Below are 18,131 nucleotides of genomic sequence, written 5' to 3' on the forward strand. Positions count from 1 at the left end.
AAAAGTATTCAGACCCTTCACTCAGTACTTTGTTGAAGCACCTTTGGCAGCGATTACAGCCTCAAGTATTCTTGGGTATGACGCTATGAGCTTGGCACACCTGCATTTGGGGAGTTTCTCCCATTCTTCTCAGCAGATACTCTCAAGCTCTGTCAGGTTGGATGGGGAACGGCGCTGCACAGCTATTTCCTGGTCATCAAGAGATGTTTGATCGGGTCCAGGCTCTGGCTGGTCCACTCAAGGACATTCAGAGACTTGTCCCGAAGCCACTCCTGCAATGTCTTGGCTGAGTGCCCCAGTCTGATGTCCTGAGTGCTCTGGAGCAGGTTTTTGTCAATGATCTCTGTACTTTGCTCAGTTCATCTTTCCCTCAATCCTGACTAGATTCCATCAGGTTCTTGGTCACCTCCCTGATAAAGGCCCTTCTCCCACGATTGCGCAGCTTGGCCGGGCGGCCAGCTCTAGGAAGAGTGTTGGTGATTCCAAACTTCTTCCATTTAAGAATGATGGAGGCCATTGTGTTCTTGGGGACCTTCGATTCTACAGAAATTTGTTGGTAGCAGATCTGTGCCTCGACACAATCCTGTCGTCTCTGAGTTCTACAAGACAATTCCTTCGACCTCGTGGCTTGATTTTTCGCTCTGACATGCACTGTCAACTGTGGGACCTCACAGGTCTTTCCAAATCATGTCCAATCAATTGAATTTACCACAGGTGGATTCCAATCAAGTTGTAGAAACATCTCAAGGATGATCAATTGAAACAGGATGCGCCTGAGCTCAATTTCAAGTCTCATACCAAAGGGTCTGAATATTTATGTAAATAAGTTCTGTTTTATATATTTTTTTTATAAATGCTCAAAAACCTGTTTTCACTTTGTCATTATGGGGTATTGTGTGTAGATTGATGAGGAAAAATATATAATTTAATACATTATAGAATAAGGTTGTAACAAACAATGTGGAAAAAGTCAAGGGGTCTGAATACGTTCCAAATGCACTGTATCTACTCTATGTGTGACAAAATGGCTACAAAATGGGATATAGTCTAGGGCCTATGCAGGGATCTTTTTGAGGACAAGTTGCAAGTGAATATGGAAAGCAAGTGGTATTGTAGATAATGATCATAATGACGTCGGTGCCCATTGTCTTTCGTCAGACAGCGCATCGATTAGGCCTCCAATTATCTGTCTCGTATCAGTTGCATATCGGGCTGGGCGGTATACCGTATTTTACTATATATCAGTATTGATGCAGGGACCGATTTGGGTTTTTACCTAACCTTCTGTATCGGTATTTTAATTTGTGTTTGGTTAAATGTGATACACCAGGTGTAATGTCATTTTTTATAGTTTACTTTGCTACTCTACTAGAGTCATCTCTCGCTCTGCTCTTTCTCTCCATACAACTTTCCACACAGACCTAGCCACGCTCCCTGTCACTCAAGGAGCGCATTTGATGTTCCTCAACCACGAGACACTTGCATTCAGCCTGCATGGTCAATGCAGGACATACAACAATGTTGTTTTCACTTTGCTTCTTAATATAAATCCACTAGCATTCTATAATGACACTATTAGTTTGTATTTCATATATCAGCAAACCGCTAGTTTGTCTTTTCTTAGCAAGTTGCCCTAAATCTTGTTAGCCGCTAATGATAATAGCTAATAAATGTACTGAGTAAGAGCAAACGTAGCAAGCTAATACAGTCTGACAATACCAGTGATGGTGTAGACCTAAATCAGCATGTCGTTTGTGCAACAGTATCTTCTAAATCAGAGGAATATGCAAAGCAAGAATGTGTTAGCTACATGAAGTAGCTAAGAGAAAACACGCAATGTAGCCAAAGCTTATTGGGTCCCCTAGGAAACACTTTAGTTCCTACCCTGTCACAATAACTCCTCCCTGGCATTTTAACTCGTCGTCATCTCAAACACTGTATTCAAAGTGCCCACTATTATAATCTAACTATAGAATTAGAATAGTCATTCTATTTCCATGATTCCAAAAGTTTGGCTCTAATTCGCAAGTCAAAAATAAGTCCTGGATTATCTGCCCATATCGTGCAGCCCTACATGGCAGTGTGGAAATTACCTCTACTGAGCAGTGGTGTAAAGAACTTAAGTAAAAAATGATTTCAAGTAGTACTTAAGTACAGATACCAAAAAGAAAAAACTTAACTATTTTTATTTTTGACAACTTTTACTTTTGTCACACATACAGTAGATACAGTGCATGCCTAAAGAGAATACTGTACTTTTCACTCCATACATTTGCCGTGACACCTAAAAGTACTCGTTACATTTTGAAAGGTTGGCAGGACAGGAAAATGGTCCAATTCACCCACTTGTCTAGAGAACATCCCTGGTCATCTACTGCCTCTGATCCGGTGGACTCACTAAACAGAGAACATCCCTGGCCATCTACTGCCTCTAAACTGGAGGACTCACTAAACAGAGAACATCCCTGGTCATCTACTGCCTCTAAACTGGAGGACTCACGAAACACAAATGATTCATTTGTAAATTAATGTCTAAGTGTGTGAGTGTGCCCCTGGCTATCCGTAAATAAAATAAAATGGTGCCACCTGGTTTGCTTAATATAAGGAATTTGAAATTATTTATACTTTTGATACTTAAGTACATTTTACCAATTACATTTACTTTTGATACTTAAGTGCAGTGTGGAGAACAAGTATTTGATAACCTGCAAAATCGGCAGTGTTTCCTACTTACAAAGCATGTAGAGGTCTCATTTTTTTATCATAGGTAAACTTCAACTGTGAGAGACGGAATCTAAAACAAAAATCCAGAAAATCACATTGTATGATTTTTAAGTCATTAATTTGCATTTTATTGCATGATAAGTATTTGAACACCTACCAACCAGTAAGAATTCCGGCTCTCACAGACCTGTTAGTTTTTCTTTAAGAAGCCCTCCTGTTCTCCACTCATTACCTGTATTAACTGCACCTATTTGAACTCGTTACCTGTATAAAAGACACCTGTCCACACACAATCAAACAGACTCCAACCTCTCCACAATGGCCAAGACCAGAGAGCTGTGTAAGGACATCAGGGCTAAAATTTTAGACTGGGAAATGGAAGAAGTTAAAGATGACGGTCAATCACCCTCGGTCTGGGGCTCCATGCAAGATCTCACCTCGTGGGGCATCAATGATCATGAGGAAGGTGAGGGATCAGCCCAGAACTACACGGCGGGACCTGGTCAATGACCTGAAGAGAGCTGGGACCACAGTCTCAAAGAAAACCATTAGTAACACACTACGCCGTCATGGATTAAAATCCTGCACCGCACGCAAGGTCCCCCTGCTCAAGCCAGCGCATGTCCAGGCCTGTCTGAAGTTTGCCAATGACCATCTGGATGATCCAGAGGAGGAATGGGAGAAGGTCATGTGGTCTGATGAGACAAAAATAAAGCTTTTTGGTCTAAACTCCCCTCGCCATTTTTGCAGGAAGAAGAAGGATGAGTACAACCCCAAGAACACCATCCCAACCGTGAAGCATGGAGGTGGAAACATCATTCTTTGGGGATGCTTTTCTGCAAAGGGGACAGGACGACTGCACCGTATTGAGGGGAGGATGGATGGGGCCATGTATCGCGAGATCTTGGCCAACAACCTGCTTCCCTCAGTAAGAGCATTGAAGATGGGTCGTGGCTGGGTCTTCCAGCATGACAACGACCCAAAACACACAGCCAGGGCAACTAAGGAGTGGCTCCGTAAGAAGCATCTCAAGGTCCTGGAGTAGCCGAGCCAGTCTCCAGACCTGAACCCAATAGAAAATCTTTGGAGGAAGCTGAAAGTCCGTATTGCCCAGCGACAGCCCCGAAACCTGAAGGATCTGGAGAAGGTCTGTATGGAGAAGTGGGCCAAAATCCCTGCTGCAGTGTGTGCAAACCTGGTCAAGAGCTACAGGAAACGTATGATCTCTGTAATTGCAAACAAAGATTTCTGTACCAAATATTAAGTTCTGCTTTTCTGATGTATCAAATACTTATGTCATGCAATAAAATGCAAGTTAATTACTTAAAAATCATACAATGTGATTTTCTGGATTTTTGTTTTAGATTCCGTCTCTCACAGTTGAAGTTTACCTATGATAAAAAAAATGAGACCTCTACATGCTTTGTAAGTAGGGAAAACCTGCAAAAGTGGCAGTGTTTCAAATACTTGTTCTCCCCACTGTATATTTAAAACCTAATACTTAAAGACTTACTCAAGTAGTATTTTACTGGGTGACTTTCACTTGAGTCATTTTCTATTAACTTATCTTTACTTTTACTCAAGTATGACAATTGGGTACTTTTTCCACCACTGCAATTGAGTGCAGGAAATGCAGAAATAATAAAAGTCGTGAAATTTGTTTTGGTTAAATTGAACAGTATAAAACAGAATCAGAATGGAGAAAGACCCATTGAAATCACCTAGAATGTGGGTTGCCACCCTTAGGATCCCTCCCTACTTATGAAGCAAATGTAGAACTTTCAGTATTCAAAAACTAAAAATAACGTCATACCGTCCAATTATTATGATTATTTTTTTTAAATACTGTGATACAATAATTTGGCCATATCGCCCAGCCCTAGTCTCGTATCGTGTCAGTCTCGTGTCTCGCAAAGGGTAATGCGATAGATCAAAAGTAGTGTGGCTACAATGTGCCGTCAAACATTCGATAATATTACGTTATTGACATCGTCCACTGATCCCCATTTCTGCCTCAAAATAAATCTGAATTAATCTAAACTAGAACTAATCTGTCATGTTGACATTTTTCTGTTGAGGATGTTTTAGTCCCACCATTTTACATCTAGCTAAGGATGTGTGTGTTTCATGGAGCAGTATTTCTAAAGGCATGAAAGCTAGCATAGATTTATCCAACATTCAGCTTGCTAACTGAGCCAGTAACTGAAATGATGCTGACTAACCAGCTATCTACTTAGCTAGTGCTGCACACACACACACACACACAATAGTGAATGCTTCCAAACTAAAGCTAGCTAGTAAACTACTGTAGTAGTGCTATTGCTAACATTATCAGTTTTCATGAAGCAGCTGTTTTTCTGTTTTTCTTAGTCATTGCGGTAGCCTCCCGAGTCAGCCGTTGTACTAAGCTGACAACGATACAAAGTTACACGTTAGCGAAAGCGGAAAAACGTGCCAATATAAGGAGAGATTTCTGATAACAATTCCTCCTAACTTTAGGGCTGCATATCGACAACTTCAGGGCAAGGTTTCCATTAGCTGGTAAGTGGCTTGCTTTTTGCCGATAAAATAAATGAAAAGCCAAGAAATAAAATTGTAGCTGGACAAATTATCCGGGGCTGCCCTGCTGCTGAGGAGAGCGAGAAAGTGAGAGAGGAGCCTTGGCCTAGGCTACTGTTGATTGCGAAGATGGGAGGACTTTATCATTGAAGTAAAACGAAATTTGGATAGTATGTCTATAGTGAAAATCCTGTAAGGCGGGGCTCCAGACAGGTCATTTAGTTGCATTTTGCCACCCTTTGACTTGGCTGTACAGTTGCATCGGTGTGGGCTGCACATTCATTCACCTCAATAAAAACATTTTTTTTAGGAGGCTAACACCATAATTTGGTCAAACAGTAAGGTACATTATCCTCATGATTCCTGTTTTAAAAAGTGTCTGCATGCCTGCCCCTGTATCACTGGGGCCTGCTGTTGTGTCCAGCGAGCCACTCTTTTCCCTGAGGGAAAAAAGCTCTGGGAGAAAGAAAAGTGTTCTGATTGTATAACATTTTAAAATCTGGGAAAACACTGCTTTCTGTAGGTATACTTTTTATTTCTCAACTAATCAGTTATGAGCTCAATAACAACGATTTTACAAAGATGTCTGATGTGACTAAGATACGAAGCGACAAAGAACGTTCAAAACATTTGTCAAGGTTTAAACCAGTTCGCAGTGTTTTGTTTTATTCGGTTACAACTGTAATGTTGTGTTTGCCGCAATATATCATCTTCCTAGGCCGTCATTGAAAATAAGAATTTGTTCTTAACTGACTTGCCTAGTTAAATAAAGGTAAAATAAAGTTTATAAACTTTTGTGAAGGTTTGGTGTCGCTATTAACCCATTACACTACAGGCCTATGCACTGGCGATCCAACTGACTCAGAAAATGTTTTAGGCTATAATATCTAACAATATAATGCTTATCTTCATAAAACATATTTGAATTTAAAATTAACCTTTTGTACGTCTAAATCTGTATAGCAGACGCAGTAGCCTATCTAACACGTATAAAGAAATTAATGTCGGTGTCGTGGCAAAATATTACTACAATACAGTGGATGCCTAAGCTTATAGGCCTATGCATTAAATGCCCTGTGGCATTTAGTGCTCAAACCTCCGACAGCTGAACCGTGAGGTGGTCAAAAAACCTAGTTTATTGATGGCGCTGGCTGTGTAACCTCATGGGTTATACACCCAATGCCTAAGAATGACTTATATTTCTCAAAATGTCAGATAGATTAAAATCTTTCTAGTCACGTGTCCTGCGCCAAATTTTCCTGACGTAAAACCTGCTTCAAACAGGCTTGGTAAGCTTATAATATCTGTTAAAAAGTTAGAGTTAGCTTTGTCAGTTAGAAAAGCTGCTCATCAAATCACTGTTGCCGAACCGATGTCCTTGCACACAATGTGCATGTAATAGCCACCACTTAGGTCTTTACTTTCTCTCAAATGCAAACTATTAAATCAGCTAAAGTTTTTCATAATTTTGATAGTTATTCTGCCTACTTCATGGAGAGTTTTATGAGAGCGCGGTGATATAAAAATGGACGAGCTTCGCGTAGGAGTGACACCATCTGATGTAAGACAGCGGTCGGTGCCACTACTAACTATTATGCGTTGATCAACTCATAAACAAACAAAACTCACAAATTTGAGCCAAGATGGTAACATGGTGAAATGTGACAGCCGGTAACGTTTTCAGACACATTCAATGATCGATCCTTGCTTCTCCGAAACCCATCTAACTTCACCGTCTCCGTCTCTACTGTCCATCCCACTTCACCTTCCCCCCCCCCCTCTACCGTCCATCCCACTTCACCTTCCCCCCCTCTACCGTCCATCCCACTTCACCTTCCCCCCCCTCTACCGTCCATCCCACTTCACCTTCCCCCCCCCCCCTCTACCGTCCATCCCACTTCACCTTCCCCCCCCCCCTCTACCGTCCATCCCACTTCACCGTCTCCCCCTCTACCATCCATCCCACTTCACCGTCTCCCCCTCTTACCGTCCATCCCACTTCTCACCCACTCTACCGTCCATCCCACTTCTCCCCCACTCTACCGTCCATCCCACTTCTCCCCCACTCTACCGTCCATCCCACTTCTCCCCCACTTCTCCCCCACTTCTCCCCCTCTCTACCGTCCATCCCACTTCTCCCCCCACTCTACCGTCCATCCCACTTCTCCCCCACTCTACCGTCCATCCCACTTCACCCCCTCTACCGTCCATCTCACTTCACCTTCCCCCCCCCTACCGTCCATCCCACCCCCCTTCACCTTCCCCCCCCCCCCCCTACCGTCCATCCCACCCCCCTTCACCTTCCCCCCCCCTCTACCGTCCATCCCACTTCACCTTCCCCCCCCCCTCTACCGTCCATCCCACCCCCCCCCCCTCTACCGTCCATCTCACTTCACCTTCCCCCCCCCCCCTACCGTCCATCTCACTTCACCGTCCCCCCCCTCTACCGTCCATCCCACGTCACCGTCCCCCCCCTCTACCGTCCATCCCACCTCCCCCCCCTCTACCATCCATCTCACTTCACCCCCCCCCCCCCCCCCCCCCTATACCGTCCATCCCACTTCACCTTCACCCTCACTCTACCGTCCATCCCACTTCACCTTCACCCCCTCTACCGTCCATCCCACTTCACCTTCACCCCCTCTACCGTCCATCCCACTTCACCTTCACCCCCACTCTACCGTCCATCCCACTTCACCTTCACCCCCTCTACCGTCCATCCCACTTCACCTTCTCCCCACTCTACCGTCCATCCCACTTCACCTTCACCCCCACTACCGTCCATCCCACTTCACCTTCACCCCCACTACCGTCCATCCCACTTCACCTTCACCCCCTCTACCGTCCATCCCACTTCACCTTCACCCCACTCTACCGTCCATCCCACTTCACCTTCACCCCCACTACCGTCCATCCCACTTCACCTTCACCCCCTCTACCGTCCATCCCACTTCACCTTCACCCCCACTACCGTCCATCCCACTTCACCTTCACCCCACTCTACCGTCCATCCCACTTCACCTTCACCCCCACTACCGTCCATCTCACTTCACCTTCACCCCCACTCTACCGTCCATCCCACTTCACCTTCACCCCACTCTACCGTCCATCCCACTTCACCTTCACCCCCTCTACCGTCCATCTCACCTCTCGGCCTATCATCTTTCATCTCATCCGTTATTCTCTGTCCAATCATCTCGCTCTCTCCCATTTTTAATCGCCCTTGTCATTGCTCTCCCTGGCTTTCTAAGTCCAGCGAGGTTGAGTTTCTGGGGGGTGAGCTGTTAGACAGCGAGCCAAGGTCCAAGGCGTAGTTGTCTGGAACAGTCTGTACTCGGAGGGACGGTCCTCCAGCAGTCCCTCAAACTCCCTTTCTCCCCGAAAAGTACTTTGTTGGGCGAGGAGAGAGTGGAGGAGAGAGCGAGAGAGACACCACCCATCATAAACAGGAAATGCAGGCCCAACACTTATCTGGAAAGGCATCCTGTAACTTAAGAGCCACAGGAAACTGCAGAGGGAGCAAGGGAGGGCTGAGTCGACAGCAACAATGGCTAACAGGAAGTAGCTGGAGAGTCGCAGTCTTGTTCACACACAAACACACATTGAAAAAAAAACTCATAGTAGCAAGTGTGTGTGCATGCGAGTGACCAAGCTATTAGAACTAGACCTAATTTATAACAATAACAATGATTATGTTGAATTAATGGTGTGAATTTAGCAAAAACCGCCACGGAGCATTGGTTTCACACAGTATAATATCAAAGTTAAAAAAAATGCAGAGTCACCACCCTTAAACCAAACAAACCACATCCTAGCTACCAGCTAAAGCACTGAACCCAAGAGGCAGAACAAGTGGCCCTGCCCAGTTTGCAGGAAATGGCACATTTTCGGTGTCTGTGTGTCTGGTGAGTAACACCAAGTAGTAGTCAAAAACCAAGGAGGTCTAGGTATACCACAGATACACACAGACACTGCTGGCTCAGACTCTCGGTCTCCATCGGAGGGACAGAGCAGTTAACGGTCTGACCATTGATTAACTTCGTGCCTCATTGATCAGTTCTGCTTCATTATCTGGAGAGGCTCTCACCTCATTAGACCACAATCACTTCACTGATGGGGAAACATTACGGGAACGTTTGTGGAGGTGAACCAACTTCACACAATGTCGTGTTGAATCACAACGATGTAATGGCAAGCAATGACTGATGACACCCATCATCAAAACGATAAACGGGGAATGTTCAGAAGGATGCAATGTTACAAAAAGGTACAAAAATACATTCATTCTGTAGAACAGATACGATTCCCTGTCATGTTGAATTGGGCATCGTGTCATTACATATGTGCAATGTTCTGAACGTTTCAGATCCCTACAGACCTGGTCTTTGCTCTTCGAGTCATTATTTGCAGTATATCTGACAAGGACAACCATTTCCCTAATCCAGATTGACACAACATCACAACGCATGTTTTTTTTAACCTTACGATCATCAGACATTTGATCATCGCTCTGTTCACATCTGGAATTAAAATGGGAAACATTGCATTAAAACGACAGACGCAAAAACATGTTTTCTTTTCTAGGAATGGCCCCATACAGAGGGGCTGGCAGTTGCATCCGCACAAAAGATCTGATTTAATTAACTTTATAAAAGGAACAGAACGTCAAGGCCATTTTTACAACATAAATTACTTGAAGATTTCAGTCTTTTAAAGGACATCGTAATTTCTGGTAGTAAAAAAAAAAGTTTAAATATTGACCCGGACTGCAGCTGTACATTTTTTTATTTATTTTACCTTTATGCAAGTCAGTTAAGAACAAATTCTTATTTTCAATGACGGCCTAGGAAGTGGGTTAACTGCCTGTTCAGGGGCAGAATGACAGATTTGTAGCCTTGTCAGCTCTGGGGTTTGAACTTGCAACCTTTCGGTTACTAGTCCAACACTCTAACCACTAGGCTACCCTGCCGCCCCACATTGAACAGACCAAAGTGTGTGTGTGCATTTGTGCACTTTTGTGAACCACAGTCAGGGGACAAAGCAGGTACAGATTGCACCTTTATTAAGGAGTCAAAGCAGAGAAGCCAGTCAGAGCCACTGACATTGTCATCAGGACAGAACTTGTTAACAATGTGGTAACATGCACATACCACACATAAAAATACATTTAAAAAAAACACCCTGATTTGTCCAGGCCCAAAATGGCACATCTTTGCCAGACCAACACCCTTCGGGGACTTGGAAGAGAGAAAGCACTAGAAGACAGGGAGGATGAAGGAGAGAGATAAATTACTATTTTCGGGAAGGAGAGAAGACGGTTTGAGAGTAGCTGAAGGTCACATCTCTCTTCAGGATGCCGACTTTGAACAGCTGAATTATAGTTGAATTAAACTTTGATACATAGAGCCGTAAAGATACTTCTACTGTACGCATTTTATTTAACCAGGCAAGTCAGTTAAGATGAAATTATTTTTTACATTTATGGCCTACCCCGGCCAAACCTGAACGACACTGGGCCAATTGTGCGCCGCCCTATGTAACTCCCAATCACGGACGGATGTGATACAGCCTGGATTCAAACCAGGGACTGTAGTGACACCTTGCACTGAGATGCAGTGCCTTATACCGCTGCGCCACTCAGGAGCAAAATTATTTACAATGTCAGTGCAACAAAAGCATCAGGACTACGGAATACTGTTAGATCTCAGGATATTATTTTTGTGCAATATTATTTTTGTGCTAACGCTGTTATCAGCACTTTTATTTCCATGACTGATCAAAATGAATTTTCTCGTGGTTTGATCTTTTCCCTGTGCAGGAGACATAGGTTTGGGACATCGAACCGCAATACATATAGAATTGTGAGAATTAATTATCATATCGTATCGTGAGATCCCTGGCAACTCCCAGCCCTAATGTAATATCTACAAAATGGCCCCGGGACTTCTCTCAACACATAACCACTCTTGATGTCTGAAAACATTTCACAAACTTTGGGCATACCTCTTCTCTCAAGTTTTCCACTCAGTATCGTGGGAGATTAACCCATGTATTTAATGCCAAGGAAGCTCTATACTAAATTGACGAGTGAACAGAGGGTTCAGGCAGTCTTACCTCGCCAAATGCTCCCCTGCCGATCACCTTGAGCATCTCGAAGTCGTCCCTGTGCAGACGCATCTCCTTCACGGTAGTGGTGAACGGCTTCACTGCAAGAAACAAACCAGGAATCAAGAAACTTCAGGCTTACGTCCACAATATCTCACATTATACCATGATATAAATGTCTAGTTATTCACATGTTCGGTTTTAGCCTAAAGGTTACATCACCAGACTTGCTACCATGTGTATGAAGCACGAGCAGTAGGTCTGTGTCCCTCAAAAAGGTTCTCAAACATAGGATGAACCTGTGTGACTTATCCGCCCGCGCCTGTTGTTGCACAATCATATCAAAAAGACCATTGATGTTTCTTAGTGCCATTAGTCAACACTATCCAATGAAATGAAGGTGTCCACTTCCAGGAATACATGCGTGTGTTATACTGATGTGTTTCGTACAGTGTGATCAAGGAGGGTCTGCAGCAATGTTAGTACCGGCACAGAAAATTTAACTTAGGCTTTTAAGTGCTGCCACTTTAATTTGTTTATATGCCTGAACTCCATCATAAACTATTTGGGCAAGGGCAGCCAAGTATATTTGTGTATGTTTATTTACAAAATAAACCTGTCTCCACATTGCACTGGTCAAGAGAGAGGAACCAAACAGCATGTTGGTCGTAAGGTACGGCTGGTCATTAGACCTCACAACAGAGCCATAGACTAAGCGCTATACTCCATCCCTCTACCCCTCCTCCCTGTTTTACAAGGCTCTGCGGGGGGCTAGCATGGCCTGCGAGTTGCCGAGCAGTAGCACTCCTTGCCATATGAGGACATGCAGACTGTCTCCCTGAGCCTGTGAAGAGGGTGTTTATCACTCCCAAGGTGATAAACTCTAAAACACACAAGAGAGAGACGTGTGTTCCCCCTCCATGGTGGGGGGGGGGGGGGGGGGGGTAGCGGTGTGGGTCGGGCATCAGCTGCTCTCACTGGGCAGATCCTTCAAGCGCCTACACACAGACTGACGGGTTTATGACTCAGCGATGGGGCTCACGAAAGGGTCGCGATACGCCCATGACACTCAATGGCTACCGCAAAATGTTAGAGAAACGTGCATGATAAAATATGTGGAGAATTATCACCGATGATAAGAGCACTCTTTGCTTTCAGATCCATGTTTGCCTAAACAAATAATAATAATAATCCCTGATTTGATTGATCCGGCTGGTAGCCTAGTGATTAAGAAGTTAGGCCAGTAACCAAAATGTTGCTGGTTCGAATCCCTCTTGTCGATGTGCCCTCGAGCAAGGCACTTAACCCTAATTGCTCTGGATCAGATGTCTAAAAATAAGATTATTTATTTTAACAAAATGTACTGTTCAGCTGAAGCCTCACGCACCGCAAGACACATTGGGTGAGGTGTTGAGGATTTCCTTAACCCATACAAATGTGTATAGGCATTGTCCCCTTGACAGAGCAAGTAGCTGTGGGCCAAGCGACCACCCACCCATCACCCACAATCTAAAGCTGGTCACGCAACAAACACCTTGACAAAGTCTATGGGTCTCGTTCTATATTTTTTTTTTTTATTTTTTTTTTTTTTTACCTTTATTTAGCCAGGCAAGTCAGTTAAGAACAAATTCTTATTTTCAATGACGGCCTGGGAACAGTGGGTTAACTGCCTGTTCAGGGGCAGAACGACAGATTTGTACCTTGTCAGCTCGGGGGTTTGAACTCGCAACCTTCCGGTTACTAGTCCAATGCTCTAACCACTAGGCTACCGAAACGCAAGAATTACTCACAAAAACCACTTAAACAACATTCAAGAAACCAAGTGATGCAGAATTTATTAAGGGAGACGATCATACAATGATAGGGGAAACGCATTCAATAAAAAAAAAAATCATAACAATGGATGGGGAGGACCATTGTGGACTAGCCCAGCCATGCAGTTTGACCATATGACTCTGGTTTCACTAGCTTGTGTAGGCTCAGTGCTCTGGGAGGATATGGCATTGATGGCCTGAAAGATTACGTAAACCAGCATTCCGAAATGAGAGCCGATTATAAATCCCATTTGATGCCCTGCATATATGCATACCAAGAAAACGACAGCGATAGGCCTACATGGTGGCCTTGGTAGAATAAGGAAAGACAGCCAAAATGATTGGACACACACTAGTGTCTTTGTACAAGCACCAGGCATCCCATGTCAACTGAAGAGCCAACCTTGTTACTCCAACAAAGCCCCTTAAGAGACAAAGACCCGTCTTTCATATTCTGTGTCGCGGGGGGGGGGGGGTTCATATGTGTAATCTGATAATCCTCTCAGCCTAAATAACGTGGCATTTCTATAAATTCACAAACGCCCAGTCTTCTCAATTACAATAAAAATCCCTCTGAATGATGACGTGCCGAAAGTGGGGGGGAAAAAGGTACAGAAGCTTCATCTGGACATTTGATCAACATACTTTTAATATTTTTAACCTTTTATTTAACCAGTTAAGAACAAATTCTTATTTTCAATGACGGCCTAGGAACAGTGGGTTAACTGCCTGTTCAGGGGCAGGACGACAGGGGTACCTTGTCAGCTCGGGGGTTTGAACTTGCAACCTTCCGGTTACTAGTCCAGCGCTCTAACCACTAGGCTACCCTGCCGCTACCCTGACTCCTGTTCCACTGCAAATATAGCACCTCATTTCTGCGACTGAAATGAGTGGTGTTAATCTATAAAAAGTACTTGCAGTTTTTTTTTTCCCACAAACATCACAACGGCATGAAAGGAATTGTAAAGCGCTGCTCATGGCTTTTTCATTCATAGCTCAAACTCTAATTAGGCTTCCAGACCGAGCGCTGCTTTGGCAGAGGTCTTCAGCACATATAGTAGGCTACTTCAACACTTCTGTCAGCCAGTGTCTGTCTGAACTATTTGAGTAGTTGGGAGTTTCCTTTGGCAACATTATGCTCAGAATTCAGTTGGTGATCCTCGTTCTTCTGGCTCACATCTGCCAAATGGGATGCAGTAGGACACCTGCAGTTTTGACAGCTGCTTTAAGCTCCCTTACAGATCCAGAGGGTATCCGCTTGGCACAGCACAGAGTGCCACTTGGAGAAGGGGCAGGGGGCAGTAAGAGGCATCAGCTGCTCACACTGATGGAAAGAAGAACCATTGTCTTTTAATTAAATAGATGACCGTTAGCCCTAAATGAATGCCATTCATGTCAACGCAATGACGATTTGTGGACATGCAGTGCAAGATGTTAAAAAAGGAAGCTTGAATTTCAAGTAGGGCTGGGCGATATAGGGAAAAATATATCACAATATTTTCCACTTTTGACAGTATTTTAGGTTTTTGAATATTAATAGTTCTAAATATGCTTTATGAGTAGTGTGTGACCCTAGGGGTGGCAACACACACATTCTAACTGCTTTCTCCATTTTGATTGTTTTATACTGTTCAATCACACTTCAACCAAAATTTGGAATACAGTGGGGACTTTGAATACAGTGTTGCTAGGCATGACAGTGAATTAAAAAAAGCCAGGGAGGGGTTATTGTGACAGGGTAGGAACAAAAAAGTTTGTCAGTGTTTCCAAGTGGACCCTAATTAGATGTTACATGGACATTTTACCTTACTTGATGTAGCAAAAATATTTATGCCACGCCTATTTCTCCGATTTAGAATTGACCATTGCGCAGACATGCTGATCTAGGCATACATCAGCCCTGGTATCATGCTGTATTAGCGAGCAATGTTTGCACTGACTAAGTACATTTAGCTAGCTAACCAGCTAACTAGCAAGTAGCATTAGCAGCTAACACGATTTATTTTAGCCACAACTTGCTAAGAAAACAAACTGTTTGCAGCCAAGATACACAAACTAATAGAGTAATTATAGAAAGCTCGCCAACAATTTTTCAGTGGGAATCGCTTTTGGCTCCTCGATTTGTCGCTAGATATCGTTCTGCAGTTGTTGTGAGGACACAGCTGCGGTCCGCCCAACGAAGACTTTTCGCCCCATCTCCTGCCGCAGACCCCCTCCCCTTGTTTTTCAGTCTGTGTGTGCACCGTTGCTACGACTTCTGTAGCAGACAGCTTCTCCCACTCTCGTTTGTGGCAGAAGAGTAGGAAAAGTCGCTAAAAGCTATCAAAACCATCCAAACTCTGACAACACTTCCCAAAAGCAGCCTGAAATGTAGATTAATTTGTCGCTAGCCTCTTTTACCAAAGTTGCTAAATTTGCAACACTATGCGAGTGAACAGCAAAATGTGGTTGTGACTGGTGGTATCCTTCAGTGACGGTGCGGGGCTTGGTGTGTGTGGAAGGAGAGAGACGACTCAAGTACCAAACGGAGTAAACTATAATATATATGCTATATTGTATTTACTTTGCCACCATGGCCTTTTTTTGCCTTTACCTCCCTTATCTCACCTCATTTGCTCACATCGTATATAGACTTGTTTATACTGTATTATTGACTGTATGTTTGTTTTACTCCATGTGTAACTAACTCTGTGTCGTTGTACGTGTCGAACTGCTTTTCTTTATCTTGGCCAGGTCGCAATTTTAAATGAGAACTTGTTCAACTTGCCTACCTGGTTAAATAAAAGGTGAAATAAAACAATTTAAAAAATAAAAACAATTACACAAGGCGGAATGGCGTACCATAAACATTGAAATACCATTATACAAGGTAAAGTAAAACCCAAACTGATCCGTACATCAATACCAGTATATTATAAAATACGGTATGCCTACCAGCCATAATTTCAAGTGAGAACATGTTGTTTTTCCTTAATTCCCCCTGACATGTATTTTTTTTTGCTATATGAACCATTAGCCCAAATTGTATATGTTTTCTTAACCTCTTTGATCTCTAGGGGCGCTATTTCATTTTTGGATAAAAAACGTTCCCGTTTTAAGTGCGATATTTTGTCACGAAAATATGCTCGACTATGCATATTCTTGACAGTTTTTGAAAGAAAACACTCTGAAGTTTCAGAATCTGCAAAGATATTGTCTGTAAGTGCCCCAGAACTCATTCTACAGGCGAAACCAAGATGATGCATCAACCAGGAAATGAGCAGAATTTCTGAAGCTCTGTTTTCCATTGTCTCCTTATATGGCTGTGATTGCGCAAGGAATGAGCCTACACTTTCTGTCGTTCCCCCAAAGTGTTAGCAGCATTGTGACGTATTTGTAGGCATATCATTGGAAGATTGACCATAAGAGACTACATTTTCCAAGTGTCCGCCTGGTGTCCCTGCGTCGAAATTGGAGCGTAAAGCCAGGTGCAATTATTTTTCCATTTGAGAGCAAGGAGAAACCAGGCTTCCACGAAGGATATATCATTGAAGAGATATGTGGAAAAACACCTTGAGGATTGATTCTAAACCACGTTTGCCATGTTTCAGTCGATATTATGGAGTTAATTTGGAAAAAAGTTCGCGTTTTGAGGGCTGAATTTTCGTTTTTTTTTTTTTTTTTTTTTTTGGTAGCCAAATGTGATGTACAAAACGGAGCTATTTCTAATACACAAATAATCTTTTTGGAAAAACGGAGCATCTGCTATCTAACTGAGAGTCTCCTCATTGAAAACATCAGAAGTTCTTCAAAGGTAAGTTATTTTATTTGAAGGCTTTACTTGTTTTTGTGATAGTTGCCTGCTAAATGCTAACGCTAATGCTAACGCTAATGCTAACGCTAAATGCTAACGCTAAATGCTACGCTAGCTAGCTACTGTTACACAAATGATTGTTTTCCTATGGTTGAAAAGCATATTTTGAAAATCTGAGATGACAGTGTTGTTAACAAAAGGCTAAGCTTGAGAGCTAGCATATTTATTTCATTTCAGTTGCGATATTCATGAATAGTTAACGTTGCGTTATGGTAATGAGCTTAGGTCTATAAATAGAATCCCGGATCCGGGTTTGGTCGTGGCAACAGGTTAATAGGACAGGATAGAGTGGGCGGAGGTAATAAATCGCGGATGTCTCACAATAATATAGTCTAGACCGGGTATTTCCAAACTGGGGCATTGCCGTCGGGGGTAAGCCAAATAAAAATCTAAAATATATATCTTTATATATTTTTTTTCTTCTTCACATTTTCAAACAGTCCATTTATATTTTCCACGAAGCTATACATTTAGGTGAGGTTTTTTTCCTCCCCCTCGCATGAGTAGCCTCGTTTCACTGCCAAAAATAAAATTAAACCATCAAGTGTACAGCGAAATAACACCATGTCAAATACAGGTAGCCTAGTCAAATTATTAACATCCACTAGCGGTCCGTATGTAGCCAAACGTAGCTGCTGCTCATTCCGTTTGCACGAAAATTCATAAATGGTTAAAAAAAAAAGTAAGGCCCGTGTCCATAGAGACACATACAAGCTCTACTGGTAGTACTGCTACTACCAGCAGTACTACACCTGCACCTGTCGATGACAAGTTGTTCTGCTTCCACGAGCACATCCAATGCAAGCATCAGTAATTCTACATTTGTTGTCAGCCCAACTAGCATGAACACTGACAGTTGTGAATCTGATGCAGCCGAAGAGCTACTGCCCCTTAAGCACCGAACAACAGACAGGGATGTTGGACCACGAAAGAGGCGCAAATATGATGAGAACTACATTGACTTGGGGTTCACTCATATTGGGTGCCTTTCCTCAGCCACTGTGTTATACGTGCAAAAGTACTCACACACACACACAACTCAATGAAACCTTCAGTCTTGAGCAGACATTTAGAAA

The 18,131-nt window shown here is 43.2% G+C and overlaps 1 protein-coding gene across 4 annotated transcripts in view; it reads right to left on the minus strand.

The window, feature by feature from the left end:
• The window catches only part of LOC139414922 (serine/threonine-protein kinase MRCK beta-like), a 114,350-nt gene that overhangs the window by 77,221 nt on the left and 18,998 nt on the right, over positions 1–18,131 (minus strand). For all 4 annotated transcript variants that reach the window (XM_071162552.1, XM_071162550.1, XM_071162551.1 and 1 more), the window contains exon 2: positions 11,398–11,489. In XM_071162552.1, the coding sequence (XP_071018653.1) occupies positions 11,398–11,489 (92 nt within the window). The remainder of the gene's footprint in view (positions 1–11,397; positions 11,490–18,131) is intronic.

The sequence above is a fragment of the Oncorhynchus clarkii genome, chromosome 8 (assembly GCF_045791955.1).
Source record: "Oncorhynchus clarkii lewisi isolate Uvic-CL-2024 chromosome 8, UVic_Ocla_1.0, whole genome shotgun sequence".
Classification (NCBI taxonomy): domain Eukaryota; kingdom Metazoa; phylum Chordata; class Actinopteri; order Salmoniformes; family Salmonidae; genus Oncorhynchus; species Oncorhynchus clarkii.